Consider the following 17606-nt stretch of genomic DNA (forward strand, 5'->3'; position numbering starts at 1 on the left):
CAAAACCAGGTCTAACATAGCCTGCTCTCTGGTTGGTGCCATAGCAAATTTACTTAAAAATATTCGGTGAATTCCTAACCAAGACTACTTCCTCCCATGGGATTTTTCCAGTCAATGATAATTACTGTAGCCTTTGGACAAGCTCCTGTTATTTCTTCCTTGATAATGTATCCTAGCATGTGTTTCCTGTTGGGGAGCCTGTACGCAACTCCACAGGTTACCTCTGGCCTTTATCATTCTTTATCTCGACCCAGATTGCTTCTGTATTTAGCCTTCCTGAATTCAGCTCAATCTTCTCTGTTGTGCTGATAACATCTTTAATTAACAGAATCACTCCCCTTTTCCTAGCTTCATAGAAACATAGAAAATATGAGTAGGACATTCAGCTGTTCAAAATCCACAGGTAAGGGGAATATTCTCCATTGGTTGGGATCATACTTAACACAATGGAAAAAGGTTGTAGTTGGAGCCAAATCATCTCACCACCAGGATATCGCTGCAAGAATTCCTCACAGTATTGTTCTATGCTGGTAAAAAATAGACTTTTGGGAGAAAATGGAGGTAATGAGGAGTAAAGGTTTACAGAGAGAAATCCAGAGGTTAGCACTCAGGCAGCTGTAGGCAGGCAACCACTGTTGGAATGATTAAAATGGACCATTTTCAAGTACTGGTAGTTTGGTCGATTATGGGATTGAGGAAATCACGGAGAGACTTGCGTACAAGGAAGAAAATTTTAAACTGGAGGCACTGTTTAATCAGGAGGAGGTAGTGGCCTAGTTGTAATCATGCCGAACTAGTAACCCAGAAGCTCCAATCCCCACCATGGCAGATGGTAGAATTTGAATGTAATAAAAACCTCGCCTAATGCCAACCATGTAACCACAGCCAATTGTAAAAACTGATCTGTTTTACTCATGTCCTTTTGAGAAGGAAATCTATCATCCTTACTTGTTGCGCACTGTGTTGCTGATCAGCAACAATATGGTTGAGTATTGACGTCACACATCCCATGAACAAATTAAAGAAATTCATCTATACAATACAATATATGAACAAGAAGCATAAGTAAGGCTGATGAGGGTCTAAGGCAGTTGGAGTGTTCCTGCCTCCGGACCAGAATTTCCTGGTTCTAGTTCAACCTGCCTGGAGGTCAAACATGTCCAAGCAAGTTAATTAAAAATAATTTTTTCATTGGGCCGATGGGTATGATTTGGTATAAGACATTAGCAGCAGAATTTTGAATGACTTCCAATTCTTGTGTAGCATAAAATGTGGTACATCAGCCGACGTTACATTGGAATGAAGTCTGGAGGTTACAAAGACATGTAGAAGGTTTCAACAGATGAGCTGAAGTAGGGGTAAAAGTGGGTGATTTTAAAGAGGTGATAATAGGCAGCTTTAATGATGGTACAGATAGGTGGTTGAAAGTCGAGTTTGATTGAAATATGATGCCAGACTTGCCAAAAGCCTCAGATGTATCATTGGACAGGCATTTGTAAAGGAAGAATCCTAAAATGGAAATAGATTAGCATGGATCTTGCATTATAGAGTTGCCAATAAATAAGTTGTGATATTTTATTTTGTCTCTTCTATCTGTACTTCCAGATCACCTGTCTTAGTTCCTGAAGTTTCACAACCATGTTTTTGAAATTTTGCATTTAAAGGTTACAATGATGTGTGACATTAGGATTTCCCATTAAACCCATTGTTGAGATATGTTCAACCCTTTCAGGTATTTTTGTTTACGTATTTTGGACTATGCTCAGAAGTCAATCTTGGCTTACAGTCACGTAATGTGTAAGTAAATTTTAGAAGGATACCCAGAATCCTCTGTGTCAACAGGATGCAGCTCTCATCTTTAAAGAACCAGCAGAATGTAAAACCACTAGACTTCATTTTAGTCTTTATTGACAAATTAACCATGAGCAATGCTGAACAAACAAAGTTGTAATACAATGCATTTTTACAGTAGTTATTAGATAACAAAATCATCAAAATAAGCAACAAGTGGCTTCCACTCAGTACTAGGCTATATATTCTGTAATTAAGTCTAACATTTTTAAAATATATATTCTTGCTAAATGAACTGACCAACTTGCTTTTTGAATATATTATAAATATCACCCAAGATAAGTGATAGATCTTTGAGAATTTCAATAATTGTCAGCTAAATTAACAAAACAGCTGACAGTCATGCAAACAATGAAGAGACCGGACTCCTTGAGTTTGATTTCTTCCTTCAAAATTTCAAACTTCAATCTGATTATAGCCTTCTTAGTGAAAAGATCTGGTATCATTCTTGTGTTATTTTATTGTTTTGTTACAGGATGTTTCTTCAGCACTCACTTCTCAAAATGCATGATTTTCAGGAGTAACTCAGAATGAAGGTTCAGGTGTAATAATTAGTAAACTGCAGCTTAAAGCAGTACTGTAGATGCTAATGCACAACAGCAACAGCAAATGATAGGGGCATCATGTTTTCATCTTTTACATGTCAAGCGAGAAACATCCATATCCTGGTTTTTTTGCTGTGACATTTAATACTTCGGCCCCAAGGCCTAAATTAAGTCCAGTATATTATGTAATTATCTGCTGTTGTTCAGCTTCACATATTTTGTTAATAAATGCCCTACATTAAAGCCAGAAAATCTAGAAAAAAATTAAATTTAGAGTATCCCATTTAGAAATTCATCTTGAAGTGAAATGTTGACTAATAAGATCAGCCATGCGTCATTGTTCTCCACTGTTCTCTGTGTCAGTGTGCATTTGTAGCTTTGTGAGCAGATAAGAGTTTCATGCTTTTATTGGTTGTCAATAGCAGCAGGCTTTTGCAGATAAGCTTCCTGACACTGGCAGAAGCAAAAGGAGCCAACATTATTGCACACAATCATTTCCTTACTGTCTGGAGAGGTAAAGACAAATAACTGGCCAACCTTCATAAACTAAAATAAATCACACCATAATAAATGCAGGGAAAAAAACAGAAAACAATTGTATATCAGTATTAGTAACAATAATTAAATGACTTTATTTGTACCAATGTTTCCATACTAAACAAAAGGTGATAAAGGTTAAATCTGATAATGCTAGTGTCGAAACATTGCCCTGATAGTCTTAACCAAACATGCTGTCTGTTTTCACTGGCGAAGTTTCACCAGTTTTTTCTCTCTAAACTACAAAATACTGCAACACTAACAGTGAGCAATTCATCTGTTTTGACAGGGGAGAGGGCACTTTGTAGTCTTTTGATAAATTTATTTACTCTTAAGATTTTAAGAAAGCAATTTTCATTTAAAATCTCTTTTAGAAACAGAGATATCAAAAGCTCTTCTGAAATAATGGGAAATTTCACCAAAAACAGGCTCCGAGGACATGAATTTTGACTGAGTTTTTTTAATTGCTGAGCCGATGCAGTTACTATGGTAGCATCTTAGGCTGTTGTGAATGGTTACCAATATCACACTTAATCCTCACAACCGGATGACATAATGTCTTTAATTCCAGGACTGAACTATTGATGCACAGTAAAATGTGTTGATAATCTGTTGCTGGTATGCTTTCAATCTGCTGTAACAGAAGGGTGATTTGGTTTATAAATCATTGTCAAGCTTATTCACACAGTTGGCAGAATGACACGTTGCTCTGGTTTCAGGAAGCTTTGGCAGTTGTTATTAAATGGAAGGCCTCGTGTCTTTTTAGAACATTTAAGAGTGACTCTCATCACAAGAAACTCTTTTCTTTAAAAAAAAATCAGTTGCAAAAATAATCTAGCAATAACACCAAGTCTCCATGTCATTTCCTCTCTCTCTTTCTTACTGTAAGTTTTAATTTAAACCAGAAGTACTGTGATATTTCTGGTGATTGTCTTTAAGAAGCTAATCAAACTGAATCTTAACTGAATTATCATCAGTCTATGAAGTTGCTGGATTGCCCTAAAATACCAGTTGTTTCACATCTGCTCCCCCCCACCCCTCCCATCATGCTTGTGCTTGGTGACCTACAATGGTCCTTGACAAGCAGGATTTTAATTTTAGAATTCTCATCCTTGTTAGCAAATTGCTTTACAGCCTTGTCCCTCGTCTAATTGTACTTGTCTAATTCTTGCATCTTGACCATCACTAATTTTAAACACTCCCCAGTTGGTGGCCATGCTTTCACTTGGTACTAAGCATTGAAATTTATCTACCTGCACCTCAGCATTTCTCTCCTTCAATTTCCTCTTCTAAGAGACTCCTTAAAATCTATCTCTTCAACCAAGCTTTACATCATCTGATCTAATATCTCCCTACGTGGTTTGGTGTTATATTTTCCTTTATAATACCTCTCTGTTAGATCCTTGACTAATGTTCAGTAATACAAGATTAAATTCCATCATGGCTGATTTACAGTGAACAGTGACACCAACGTGGTAATGAAGGTTACCATGAATGATTCTCCTTCTTGGCCTCTCTCTTTGCCAAAGGCATGGTGACCCTCAGGTCAATGAGAGAGCAACCCTGGTCTAGTAAGACTATGGTGACGTCACCTTTACCGTTTGCTGTCAGATTGCAGCAGGCTCTCTTGTCCCTGCTGTGCCAAGTTAAATCTTCTGATCACCCTCGAACAATCTTTCACTCAGTTGGAAAATCCTGGCAATCACTTTCACAGCAATGCCCCCCTCAGTAATGCCCTGTTCCTTAAATCTCAAATGTACCATCAATCTCTGTTCAGAGAACAGTACAGCATGCGAACAGGCTCTTCAGCCCAGCTTCTGTGTCAACGATGATGCCATTCTAAACTAATCCCATCTTCCTGCATATGGTCTGTATTCCCCTATTCCCTGCCTGTTTGTGTGTCTGTCTAAGTGCATCTTGAATATTGTTAACATATCTGTTTCTATACCATCTCCCTGGTAGTGCATTCCAGGCACCTTTCTTTCCTATTCATTTGTGGGATGCAGGCATTGCTGGCTGGCCAGCATTTATTGCCCATCCCTGGTTGCCCTTGAGAAGGTGATTGTGAGCTGCCTTCTTGAACCGCTGCAGTCCACCTGCTGTGGGTTGATCCACAATGCCATTAGGGAGGGAATTTCAGGATTTTGATCCAGCGACAGTGAAAGAACGGCGATAAATTTGCAAGTCAGGGTAGTGAGTGGCTTGGAAAGGTACTTGAAGATGATGGTGTTCCCATATGCCTGCTGCCCTTGTCCTCCTGGATGAAAGTGATCATGGGTTATGAAGATACTGCCTGAGGATCTTCGGTGAATTTCTGCAGTGCAGCTTATCGATAGTACACACTGCTGCTGCTGAACATCAGTGGTGGAGGGAATGGATGCTTTTGGATATAGTGCCAATCAAGCAGGCTGCTTTGTCCGAGATGATGTCAAGCTGCTTGTGTTGTTGGGGCTGCACTCATCCAGGCAAGTGGGGAGTATTCCATCACACTGATTTGTGCTTTGCAGATAGTGGACAGGCTTTGAGAAGTCAGGAGGTGAGTTACTCGTTGCAGTATTCCTAGCTTCTGATCTTCTCTTGCAGCCCCTATGTTTATGTGGTGAGTACAGTTGAATTTCTGGTCAATGATATCCTGCACTATCGACATCCTGGGAGTTTGTGATGGCAGTACCATTGAATGTCAAGGGGTGGTAGTTAGCTTGATTCTTATTGATAATGGTCATAGCCTGGCATTTGTGTGGCATGAATGGCACTCACCACTTGTCAGCCCAAGCCTGGATATTTTCCAGAACTTCTTGCATGTCAACATGAAATGCTTCAGTATCTGAGGAGTCGCGACGAATTATGCTGAAAGTTGTGCAAACATTGGCGGAGTCCCCACTTCTGACCTTATAATGTGAGGAAGGTTGTTGATGAAGCAGCTGAAGATGGTTGGGCTTTGGATACTACCCTGAGAAACTTCTGCAGAGATGTCCTGGAGCTAAGATGATTGACCTCCATCAACCACGACCATCTTTCCATGTGTCAGGTATGACTCTAACCACGGGAGAGTTTTCCCCCTGATACCCATTGATTCCAGTTTTGCGAGGGCTCCTCGATGTCAAGGGCTGTCACTGTCACCTCACTTCTTTGATCCATGTTTGAATCAAGGCTGTAATGGGGTCAAGAGCTGAGCGACCTTGATGGAACCCAAACTGGGCATCACTGAGCAGGTGCTGATTGATAGTACTGTTGATGACACTTTCCATCATTTCGGTGATTGAGAGTAGATTGATGAGGTGGCAATTTGGCCAGTTTGGATTTGTCATGCTTTTTGTGAATAGGGCATACTTGGATGATTTTCCACATTATTGGGTAGAACAGCTTGGCTTGGGGAGCAGCAAGCCTTCACTACTATTGCTGGAATAGATGGATCATCCACTTAACACTTCTGGCTGAAGATTGCTGCTAATGCTTCAGCCTTATCTTTTGCACTGATGTGCAGGGCTCTTCCATCTTGGAGGATGGGGATATTTGTGGAACCACCTCCTCCGGTGAGTTGTTTAATTGTCCACAACCATTTATGACTGGATGTGACAGGACTGTAGAGCTTAGATCTGATCTATTAGTTGTGGGATCGCTTAGCTCTGTCTATCTCTTACTACTTTTGCTGTTTGGCATGCAAGTAATTCCTGTTTGGCTTCACTAGGTTAACACCTCATCTTCAGGTGTGCCTGGTGCTACTCTTGGCATGCCCTCTGCGCATTCCATTGAACCAGGCTTGATCCCCTGGCTTGATGATAATGATTGAATAGGGGATATGCTGGGCCATAAGGTTACGGTTTGTGTTGGAGTACAGTTCTGCTGCTGTTGATGGCCCACAATGCCTCATGGATACCCAGTCTTGAGTTGCTAGATCTGTGTGAAGTCTGTCCCTTTTTACCATCATGATAGTGCCACACAACACAATGGAAGTTATTCTCAATGTGAAGGCAGGACTTCATCTCCAAAAAGGACTGTGCAATGGTCACTCTTCTCAATACTGTCATGGACAGCTGCAACTGCAGCTGGCATATTGGTAAGGATGAGGTATGCTTTTCCCTCTTGTTGGTTCCCTGACCATCTGCCGCAGACCCAGTCAAGCAGCTACATCCTTTAGGACCCAACCAGCTCAATCTGTGGTACTGCTGCCAAGCCACTCTTGGTGGACATTGAAAATTCCCACGCCCTTGCCACCCTCAGTGCTTTCTTCAGATGTTATTCAACATAGAGAAATACTGATTCATCAGTTGAGGGAGGATGGTCTGTGGTAATCAGCAGGAGGTTTCCTTGCCCATGTTTAACTTGAAACCATGAGGCTTCATGGGGTCCAGAGTCAATGTTGAGGACTCCTAGAGCAACACATTCTCGACTGTATACTACTGTGCCGCCACCTCTGCAGGGTCTGTCCTGCCGGCGGGACAGGACATATCCAGGGATGGTGATGTGGTAACTGGGACATTGTCTGTCAGGTTTGATTCTGTGAGTATGACAATGTTAGGCTGTTGCTTGACGAGTCTATGAGACAGCTGTCCCAATTTTGCACTAGCCCCCAGATGTTAGCGAGGAGGACTTTGCAGGGTTGACAGGGCTGTTTTTGCCGTTGTCTTTTCTAGTGCCTGGGTCAATGTCAGTGGATCTGTCCAGTTTCATTTCTTTGAGACTTATGTGCATGGGTACAACTGAATGGCTTGTCAGGCCATTTCAGAGGGCGGTTGAGAGTCAACCAAGTTGCTGTGGGTCTGGAATCACGTAGGCCAGACCTGATGAGGGTGGCAGATTTCCTTCCCTGAAGGACATTAGTGAACCAGATGGTTTTTTCTGACATCATGGTAATCAGTAGATTCTTAATCACAGACTTCTCAGAACTGGGGCTCTGGCACTGCGGCAACCTACTAATCACAGGAGCTAAAGTAGACCATTCAACCCCTCAAGACAACCCTGCCATGGAATAAACTCTATATTGTGAAGACTGTGGTGCAGTTTGTACAGACTGAAGGTAACCCACAGTTTTAAAAAGGAGGCAGAGAGAAATTAGGGAACTATAAACTGATTAGCCTAACGTTGGTAGTGGGGAAGTGCTAGAACCCATTACAGAAGATTTAATAACAGAGCACTTCAAAAACAGTGACAGGATTAGTCAAAATCTGCATGGACTTCCAAAAGGCAAAACATGCTGAACAAATCTACTGGGAATTTTTCCAGATGTAGCTCGGAGATTTGATAAGAGGGGAGGTAGTGGATGGAGTTTATTCGGACTTTCAAAAGGCTTTCAGTAGAGCCCCACATAAGAGATTAGCATGTAAAATTAAAGTGCAACCAAAATGTAGGAATAAATGGGTCTTTTTTCAAATGGCAGCCAGTGATGTTTAGGTTGCCGCAGTGCTAGGATCCCAGTAATGTTCACAGTATTTATTATTGCTTTTTATTTAGAAGAAGTAAATGTAATATCCTTGAGTTTATGCATAATGCAAAGCAGGGTGGGAGGGTAAATTTGAGATATAAGGATCTTACAGAAATGGTTCAGTGATTGGACAAGCTGAGTGGGCAGTTGAAGTATAATATGTGTAAATGTGAATTTATCCACTTTGGCAAACAAGAAGGCAGAACTAGATTCTGAACTATGATAGCTTTGGAAAGTGTGAGGTATAATGAGACCTGAATGTCCATGTACACTAGTCGCTGAAAGCAAACACATAGGTGCAGCAGGTAGTGAAGAAGGCAAATGGATTCAAATGCAGGAGCAGTGGTAGCTTGCTGCAATTGTCCACGGCCTTCATATCTGGAATATGGTCTGCAGTTTTTGTCTGTTATCTGAGGCAGGATTCCTGGGATGACTTTGTATGAAGAGAGATTAGATCAGTTAGGACAAAATCCCCTTGAGTTGAGAAAAATGAATGGTAATCTCATGCAAACCTATAAAATGCTATCAGGACTGGATGAGGTAAATGCAGGAAGGATGTTCCCAATGAGCAGAGAGACCAGAACCTGGGGTCACAGTTTAAGGATACAGGCTCTCTTGGTTACTTGCAAAACATGCTGTCCTTAGCAACTATCTCGAAGTATTTTATGAAGTCTCATCCAGACTGATTTTTCCAGTTTAAATGCAGATTAAACTCACTCATGATTTTTGCTGTCCTTTTATCAAAATCATAATTACAAGAAAGTATATAAAAGAAGTAGTATACAAGAAGATACTTTGTTTCGTATTATGGCTACAATTGGAGGAGCCTCTCGACCACTCCCGCTAGTGAATTCCATTCCTCTACTACTCCACATCTCTACACAGACTAATTTTTTTTCTCTTCACTGTCTCTTTACAGGCATGTACATGTCAATATTCGGAACCCAATCCCAAAGCCATGTCTTTTGCAATTTTTATCAGATTGTATTTACTTCAATATGCACGATCAATTTGTTTACTTTGTTATAAATGCTACACATGTTCAGATACAGAGCCTTTTGTGCTTGATTTTGTAATCTTTGTAGGATATAGCCTTGATTGTTGGTATTTTCCCACATTTTTTTCCTCTCTTTTCCCCCCCCGCCACCATTGCTATTCGCATTTCCAAAATTACTGTTTCCCTCTCTTACCTTGTCTGTATTCTTTACTACCACATCTTGGCACAATTGAACCCATGCCCCACTATTTGGTTTAAAAATCTCGCCACTTCACGAAATATGTAGTTCATAAGAACACTTGCCCCAGCACAGTTCAGGTGTAGACCATCACAATGGCGCATTCCCACTTTCCCCACTGATGCCACTGGCCCACAAGCCAGAACCCCATCTTTGAACTACTTATTCATCTCTGAAATTTAATGTGCCCCATGCTAATTTGTACACTGCTCAGTTAATAACTCAGACATTGTCACCTTTGAGATTTTACTTTTCAAATTAGTGCCGAGCTCCTCATCACTTCAACGCAGAACCTCTTCGCTGGTTCTCCCTTTGTCATTGGTACCCACATGGACCATAAACACCGGGTCCTACCTCTCCCGCTGCCAGCTCCTTTGTGGCAGAGGTTCCAAACCCTGGCATTGGATATGCAATACAGCATTCAAAAGTAATGTTCTTTCCTGGAGAGAATGGTGTCAATCCCCTTCATGCTACTATTACCTACCTCTGCTACATTCCTTGTTGCGCCCCTCACTTGAATGGATTGCCATACCACTGTACAATCGAATGGATTGCCATACCACTATACAATCAATATGGCCAGTTTGTTCATCTACCCTACAACCCCTATTTTCATTTCATTCCTAACCTTTAGATTTCCTGACTAGCCCCACTCAAAATCAAACATTCCTGTTCTTGACTACTGACAAAATCAGAAGACCTTATTCTAAATGGTTGCACTGCTTCTTGGTGCAAAAATATCCTTACCCACCCGTATGTATCTCACTGTCTGCAACTCACCTCCATTTCCTAACTGAGCCAAAGCTGCTTGATTTTCAAAAAGTTACTGCAAATATGTTTACTCTCGATTGCAATGGTAGCCATGACCTCCCACGTTGTGAACCCTTGACACATCACATGAGCTGCCATTCCAAAGAGATTTCATTATTTAGTTGTATTGTTTATTTACATTGCCTTTAAATTTTATTAATTTTACCATAAATTTGCATATTATGTCAAAATTTAAGAATAGATAAGACAATAATCACTTACCAGTGATCCGCTTAACCAGCCGATTTCTTTCACCGTAGTACAGCAAGAATCAATTCTCCCTGCAGCTGCACGAATTTAACTCTGTCTGAGGGATTTCAACTGACCTGCATCTCTCTCTTCTGGGCATTCTGCCTATTGTTAATACACTAACTATTACTGCTGCCGCTTCTTGAACGCATGTAGCATTCAGAACAAAGTAAATGAATTAACTGTACAAATGCAGGTTAATGGGTATGGCCTTTTAGTTATTGCGGAGATATGGTTACAAGGAGATCAAAACCAGGAACTAAATGTTCAGCAGTACATGAGTCTTCAAAAGGGCAGGCAAGAAAGAAAGGATGATGGGATGGGTAGCCTTGTTGGTATAGGATAGAAAAAGTATGTTAGCAATAAATTGCCTTAGATCAGAAGACATAGAATTCATATGGGTGCAGGTAAGAAATAAAGAGGAAGAAGACATAGTTAGGAGTAGACTATAGACCCCTAACACCTATATGTGGGACTGAGAATAAATCAGGAGACAATGAAGTTATTTACCTGTGAAGACATTGAGTCCTGTAAAAATATTGTAAAGTATTCAGATTTGCCAAAAGTCTTGTGTCAAAGTTTGATCTGAGAAAATTAAATGATGTACTTGACATATTTACAATATATTGAAATAATGAATTTCATTTTAATCTTTTCCCCCAGTCCCACCCGGCAGGTTTAGACATGGTTAAAATTCTACGGTGCAAATTCAGGTCTTGTGTAAGTCCTGCTTAAAATTCAAAAACTGTAGTGTGACAATACCATCAGTGATGTATGTTGAATGAAATTGCATGTTTGGAGGTGTGCCGTGCTACTTGTGGCTTTTCATGATTGAAGGATTTTGACCGGCCACAGGAGCCTAATGTACTTTCATAAAGTACATCTGTTTTTGGACTGCTTGTAAGGTCTGTGTTCTCACCCTTTGAATCCTTGGACTCCTTGGTTCCCAAACCTTGGCGATCTTCTGGGCTTCCTCCAGTCTTTGCATTTCTCTGCCATTCACCTGTGCGTCTGCAGTTGTAATTCAACGGAAACTCTGAGAATGAGGGAACACGCTCCACTCGTTGAATGTCATGTATCATTATCACAGATTCTCCCACAGCCACTTCCTGGCACTAAATTCTGACTCTTGATCACTAGCCATGTAGCCAAGCTACCTGGATGTTGGGCATAACTCTGAAAATATTTACTAAAATGAAGCCTTGTCATTAAGTTCAGTGGAGTGTTACAAATTCTTGAACTTAATCAGTTCAACATCTTCTGGATGTGAGTTTGCTCACTGAGCTGGAAGGTTAGTTTTCCGACGTTTCGTCACCATTCTAGGTAACATCATCAGTGAGCCTCCGATGAAGCGCTGGTGTTATGTCCCGCTTTCTATTTATCTGTTTAGGTTTCCTTGGGTTGGTGATGCCATTTCCTGCGTTGGTGATGTCATTTCCTGTTCTTTTTCTCAGAGGATGGTAGATTGGCTCCAAATCAATGTGAGGAAAAAGAACTCCCATCCAGAACCTCAACCTGAGCTACAAATCTTCTCAAAACTCGTCAACATCTTCTACCAAGCTCCTCCCTTACATTCTTCCTATGTCAGCACTCTTCTCCCAAACCCTACCAAAAAGAATGAAAGGAAAATCATCAGAAGCAGACGTCACATTGAAGACATCTTATTTTACTACAGCAGAAAAGCAAACTTGGATGGAAAGGGCAAAACTGGACCTCAGCACATTTGCAATCTAAAACCCCTGCAATCATTCAGTAGTTTAGCTCAAATGGACCTGATCCTAACAATTTCAGTTTGTGATCTTCAAGTTTCAATTCAGTGAACAAACATTGTAGATGGCATTACCCTTATTTTTTATACATAGACCATCACTATAACGATATCATCAAGAATATACAGTTATTCTATTGAATCTTCCTTGATTGATTCATAAGTTTTTAATGCATCTTCATTAATTGAAATTAGATTGTATGCTTCCCTGATGGCTCATTGAGTTTGAGTCATGAGACATGACACTGAACCATGCAGATGGATGCTGTATGTTATAAATTCAGCTCTTAATTTCTGTCATCCTTAGCTACTTTGAACCAGGGGAGCAGTAACACTTAGCTGCCTTCAGTGCTTGGCAGGTGGAAAACTAGTTAGGTCTGTGTTCCTAATTACTTTCTATTGATTTTGTGATGTATTGTTTTGGGTGGTCGCAAAGCAAAATAACTCATTCTTGGTGCTGAAACATTTATTGTCAAGGTTCGACATCAGAATGGTTATGGCTGGGCACTGAAGGACTTGTAGGCCCTTGTAAGATGGTACTCTAAACAAAAAATTAGTTGCTTCACAAGAGATAGGAAAGGGAAATGAAAAGGGAAAATGATCTAACTCTCGGGTATTCAGTGATGTCATATAGCAATTATTAAAGCAGTCTATTTGGGCAAAAAGCAATGGATAAAGATTGGATCACGTTCCAGATAAAAATTGAGAAAATTATGGATGCTGTAAATTAGAAACAGAAACAGAAATTGCTGGAAAATCTCAGCAGATCTTGCAACATATGTGGAGAGAAATCAGAGGCAACGTTTCAGATTGAGTGACCCTTCCTCGGAAAGGTCTCTTCAGAACTCTGAGGAAGGGTCACTTCACCTGAAATGTTAACTCTGATTTCTCTCCACAAATGCTGCCAGGCCTGCTGACCTTTCCAGTGATTTCTGTTTTTGGATCCTTCCATCCAAAAGTGCAACTTTCTGATCAGGACATTGCCAGCCAGAAAATACATTTAGGAGTCGCGATATTTCACGTTGGTCTAGAATAGTTGTCAGTTGCTGCCTGTACTATGGTGTCTACCGTACATGTGTAGTCAGAGCATTTACCCTGCGCCAGTGCCATTCCAAATTCATCAATCAGTTTGAGGGGCTTTTACTTGCACAAGACCACAGAGCAGTGGACTGGTAATGGCTCCAGCAATTTGGCAAGTGGTGAGGTATTTGAAAAGATTTGAAAAGCAGGGAATTCCCTCATTGGAGTTTGCTCAGGTCAGTTCCCTGTACATTGTAGGAATTAGTGCGTAAGTGGAAAAGGCAGTGGCCCAAGGCCAGGTGAGTTCATGATATGAAAGCAAGGAAAATCAGTATTCAAGTATTGAAAATAACATAAATTAAGTAAGTTAGGAAGTTAGAATTAAAGAATGACTACAGCATAGAATGATACCAATTGGGCCATCAAGACTGCACCAGCTCGCTGTAAAAGGAAGCTAGCCAATTCCACTGTTTCAACCTTTGCCCTGTATCCTCCAGTTATTTTCCCCTTTCAAGCAATTGTCTAATTTTCTCTCTTACAAGAAACATTGATTGAATATACCTTCACCCTGCTGTCAACAGCAAGAACTTATCTGTATCGCACTTTTAATGTAATTATATGTATAGACAGTACATTGTAGGTCATGCCCACATGTTATGTAGAAATAATTTAGTCTCAAGTGTCCTTCAGTTGTTCTACCAATCATCTCACATTAATTAGACTCTTCTGCGGAAAAGTCTTTGTACTTATCCTGTCTTCATGATTTTGACTACTTCCTTCGAATCTGCTTTCGATCTTCCGTGCCATAAGGGGAACAACCTTAACTTCTCTAATCTAACCATGTAACTGATGACCATCTTCCCTGTAGTAAATCCTTTCTGCACCCTATCTAAGGCATTCACATTTCTCCTAAAGTGCAGTGTCCAGAATTGGAACTGTCCTGACGCCTTCAACAGTTTTGTGCACAGGTCTTCCTGTGCCTGCACCCCTTAAGCATTGCACCCTTTACTCAATATTATCTTTCCTCTTTCTTCCCACCAAAATGTATCATTTGGTGCTCCTCTCCATTGTAAGTCACCTGTAATTAGTTCACCATGTCTGTGTCCTCTTGAAGTCTTATTTTCAGCTTCTATACGTCCCTACACTTCAAGCCTTTGAGTTATGTGAAGAATTTGAATTTGTGCCCTGTACACCCAAGCCCAAAATATTAATATGTCATGTAAAGCCTTGGTCCCGATTTGGGCCCTGAGGAAATCCAATATTTCCACTAGTCTGGGGAAAAAAGAAATCCATCAGTACTTTTTTGTTTGTATGCTTGAGCCAGTTTTGTATGGATGCTGTCCCTTTTCCATGAGTTTCCAATTTGCTAATGAGAGGTTAAAACCTTAGAACTTCCTTCCTAATAGCATTAAAGGGGCTACCTGCACAAAATTTGCCTGCAGTGGTTCAAGAAGCCAATTCGCCATCACCTTCTCGGGGGCTACTAGGGATGGGCACTAAATACTGGTCATTCACATCCCGTGAATGAATAAATAAAATCGTTAATCAATTTTTTAAAAATCTCCTATGCACCATATCAGCTGCATTATATTGTTTAGTGCTGTCTGTTACCTTACCTAAAACCTCCCAATTACTTAGACATGAGTGGCTTTAAGATATTTGTGCTAACCTTCTTCAATTAATCTACAATTAGCCAAGCCCCACATTATCATTCCTAAAGACATCCCCACTGCAAAGGTTAATCTGACTGGCCTGCTGCTGTTGGGTTTATCCTTGCATCACTTTTTTTTATGACCAGGGAGTAACACTTACAATTCTTTTGTGTTTTCGTACCATACCCAAATCTCATGAGGATTGGTGAATTATGTCTGGTACCTTTATAATTTCCATTTCACACAAGCAACCAAAGAATCATGCATCTGCACGTGTGACTTTGCTATTTTACGTACAACCAAAGTTTCCATTACATTCTCTTTATCAATTTTTAGTCCATCTTGTATCTAAATAACCTCATCTTTCACCATGACTTGGTCTGTATCATCTTCTTTGGTACACAACTAGTTTCTCAGGAATGTCCTTTGCACAATATGTTTCTCTTTTTTTGGTTTCTAGTTAGTTTCAAATCTCTTCTTACTACTATTATTTACATATTTGTAAAAGACTTGGGTTCTCTTTTATGTTCACTGCTGGTTTATTCTCATGTTCTCTCATTGACCCCTCTTACTTCATTTTTCACTTGCCCTCTGAACCACTTATATTGAGCCTTGTTGTTATTCATATTATCAACCTGACATTTATCATACACTGTCTTTTTCTGGTTTATTTCACTGTCTGTTTTCTTCAAAATCCAGAGAGCTTGATCATGGTTGTCCTGACTTTCCTCCTCATGGGAATGTACCTTGATTCTCAACCCATTTCTTGAAAGACTCCACTCCAGGCTGAGACACTTCCCCGAGAATGCCGGGGCGGAAGGAAAGGAGCACGGAGAAAGGAAAGAAACGGACGGCAAGGACTAAATTTTACTCCCATCTAACAAACAGATTTTTGAGGAGGTATCTTCATAAAGTCCTTGAGGCAGAAGGAAATAGACCTTACTGTCGATATCGGTGGATCATAAACACCAGTATAGTGGATGGTTAGCTGTGAAGCACCTGTTTTTATTCCCAACTGACAGCTAAATTTTATTGTGGTCAAACTTTAGACAAACTACTCAAACCTCTGGAATACATTAAAACATTCTGTTTCCTTTTAATACTTTAATATCGAGAGAAACTGAGTTGAATAGTCTAGTGCAACAGCTGTGTCTTGCTTGCGGTTAGTTAACCTTATAGACTGTTTCTCATTTTTGATCAAATTTGTATCCTGCAAAATGAATGGGCTGACATTGTGCTTTTGATGAGTGGACCAAATTTTACTCCATCTGTCAAACAGATTCTTCATCAAACAATAGAGTGGCAAAATGTATTTTTTAAAATTATTCTCTGATGTGGTGGATACGTTTGGGAATGTCTTTAGTTTTATCCTTTAGCCACCTTTTGGACCTCTGAGGGAAGGCTATCTCTAAGACATTTGTTGAGGATAATTTACATACTGCCATCAGACATTGTACTCTTGTGACAACTCAAGACAATAATTAAATACTGAGGTACTGCCAATTCCCATTTTTCCAAAATTGTACTTGAATTCATAAAATCTGTAAAAGGACATTCCATAACAAATAAAATTGACATCGCAGAAAGTGCAATGCAATGAAGTTCTTTTCATACAACATGTAACATGCCAGGTGCCTCACTAAAATTGCAGTTGTAAGTGATGTTTACAGAGTACATTTTATGTCAATCAGAGCTGTCCCAGGGGTTCTCACGTATTTCGACCCCTCAGTATACAATTGCTGCTAAGCCTTTCCCCATTGAACATTGTGGTTGCATCCCCGAGTTTAGTATGCCATTTCTGGAACATCAAATGAGCAGGTCAACAACACTCAGTCCTGGCCACTTAATTGCACTAGAAGAGGAGCCCTATTCTGTTATGATCTATTTTGTTTGTAGGTGAAATAAACAAGGAAGGGTGTTAGATTACTCCCCTAGGAACTGACTCCCTCATTAACAATGCAAAGCGAAGTACAACAAATTCTATAGTGTATTTCACCACAATCTGTGCCAAATAAAGTCACATAGAAAATTCATTTGCAGTTGGTATTTATTTTGAAAGCACTGAATTGATGCAATTTGTAGTTGGAACAAAAGCTGAGTTGCCCAACATACCTTTTCCCAAATCAAGATTTTGGGTGTTTACTTTTGACGGAGTGGCCATTTGCTGAGATAAGAACTGATGAGTTGAACACCACCCTGAGCAAAGGTTAATGCTGGCCCAACTTTGGTTAGTTGATTGGTTTATTTGCAGCTCTTGGTACATGGAATTATGCAAATTACATTTTGAATCCTTTCAGATTGTATGAGATGGTGGTTGTGCCTCTGTAATATCCATAAGATATAGGAGTAGAATTTGGCTATTTGGTGCATTGTGTCTGCTCCACCATTCAATCATGGCTGATATATTTCTCATTCCGTTCTCCTACCTTCTCCCTATAACCCATGATCTCTTTGCTATTCAAGAACCCATCTATCTCTGACTTAAATACACTCAATGATTTGGCCTCCATAGCCTTC

The 17606-nt window shown here is 40.2% G+C and overlaps 1 protein-coding gene across 5 annotated transcripts in view; it reads left to right on the forward strand.

Moving 5' to 3' along the window:
- ralgapa2 (Ral GTPase activating protein catalytic subunit alpha 2) overlaps positions 1-17606 on the forward strand; it is a 522648-nt gene that overhangs the window by 438000 nt on the left and 67042 nt on the right. Inside the window, exon 41 of one of the 5 annotated variants that reach the window (XM_059648352.1) lies at positions 15789-16123. The exons of the other annotated variants lie outside the window; for them this stretch is intronic. Coding sequence (XP_059504335.1) covers positions 15789-15859 — 71 coding nt within the window. The 3' untranslated portion in view covers positions 15860-16123. Of the gene's footprint in view, positions 1-15788; positions 16124-17606 lie in introns of those variants that run through there. 5 annotated transcript variants of the gene reach the window in all.

Source organism: Stegostoma tigrinum, chromosome 9 (genome assembly GCF_030684315.1).
Source record: "Stegostoma tigrinum isolate sSteTig4 chromosome 9, sSteTig4.hap1, whole genome shotgun sequence".
Lineage (NCBI taxonomy): Eukaryota > Metazoa > Chordata > Chondrichthyes > Orectolobiformes > Stegostomatidae > Stegostoma > Stegostoma tigrinum.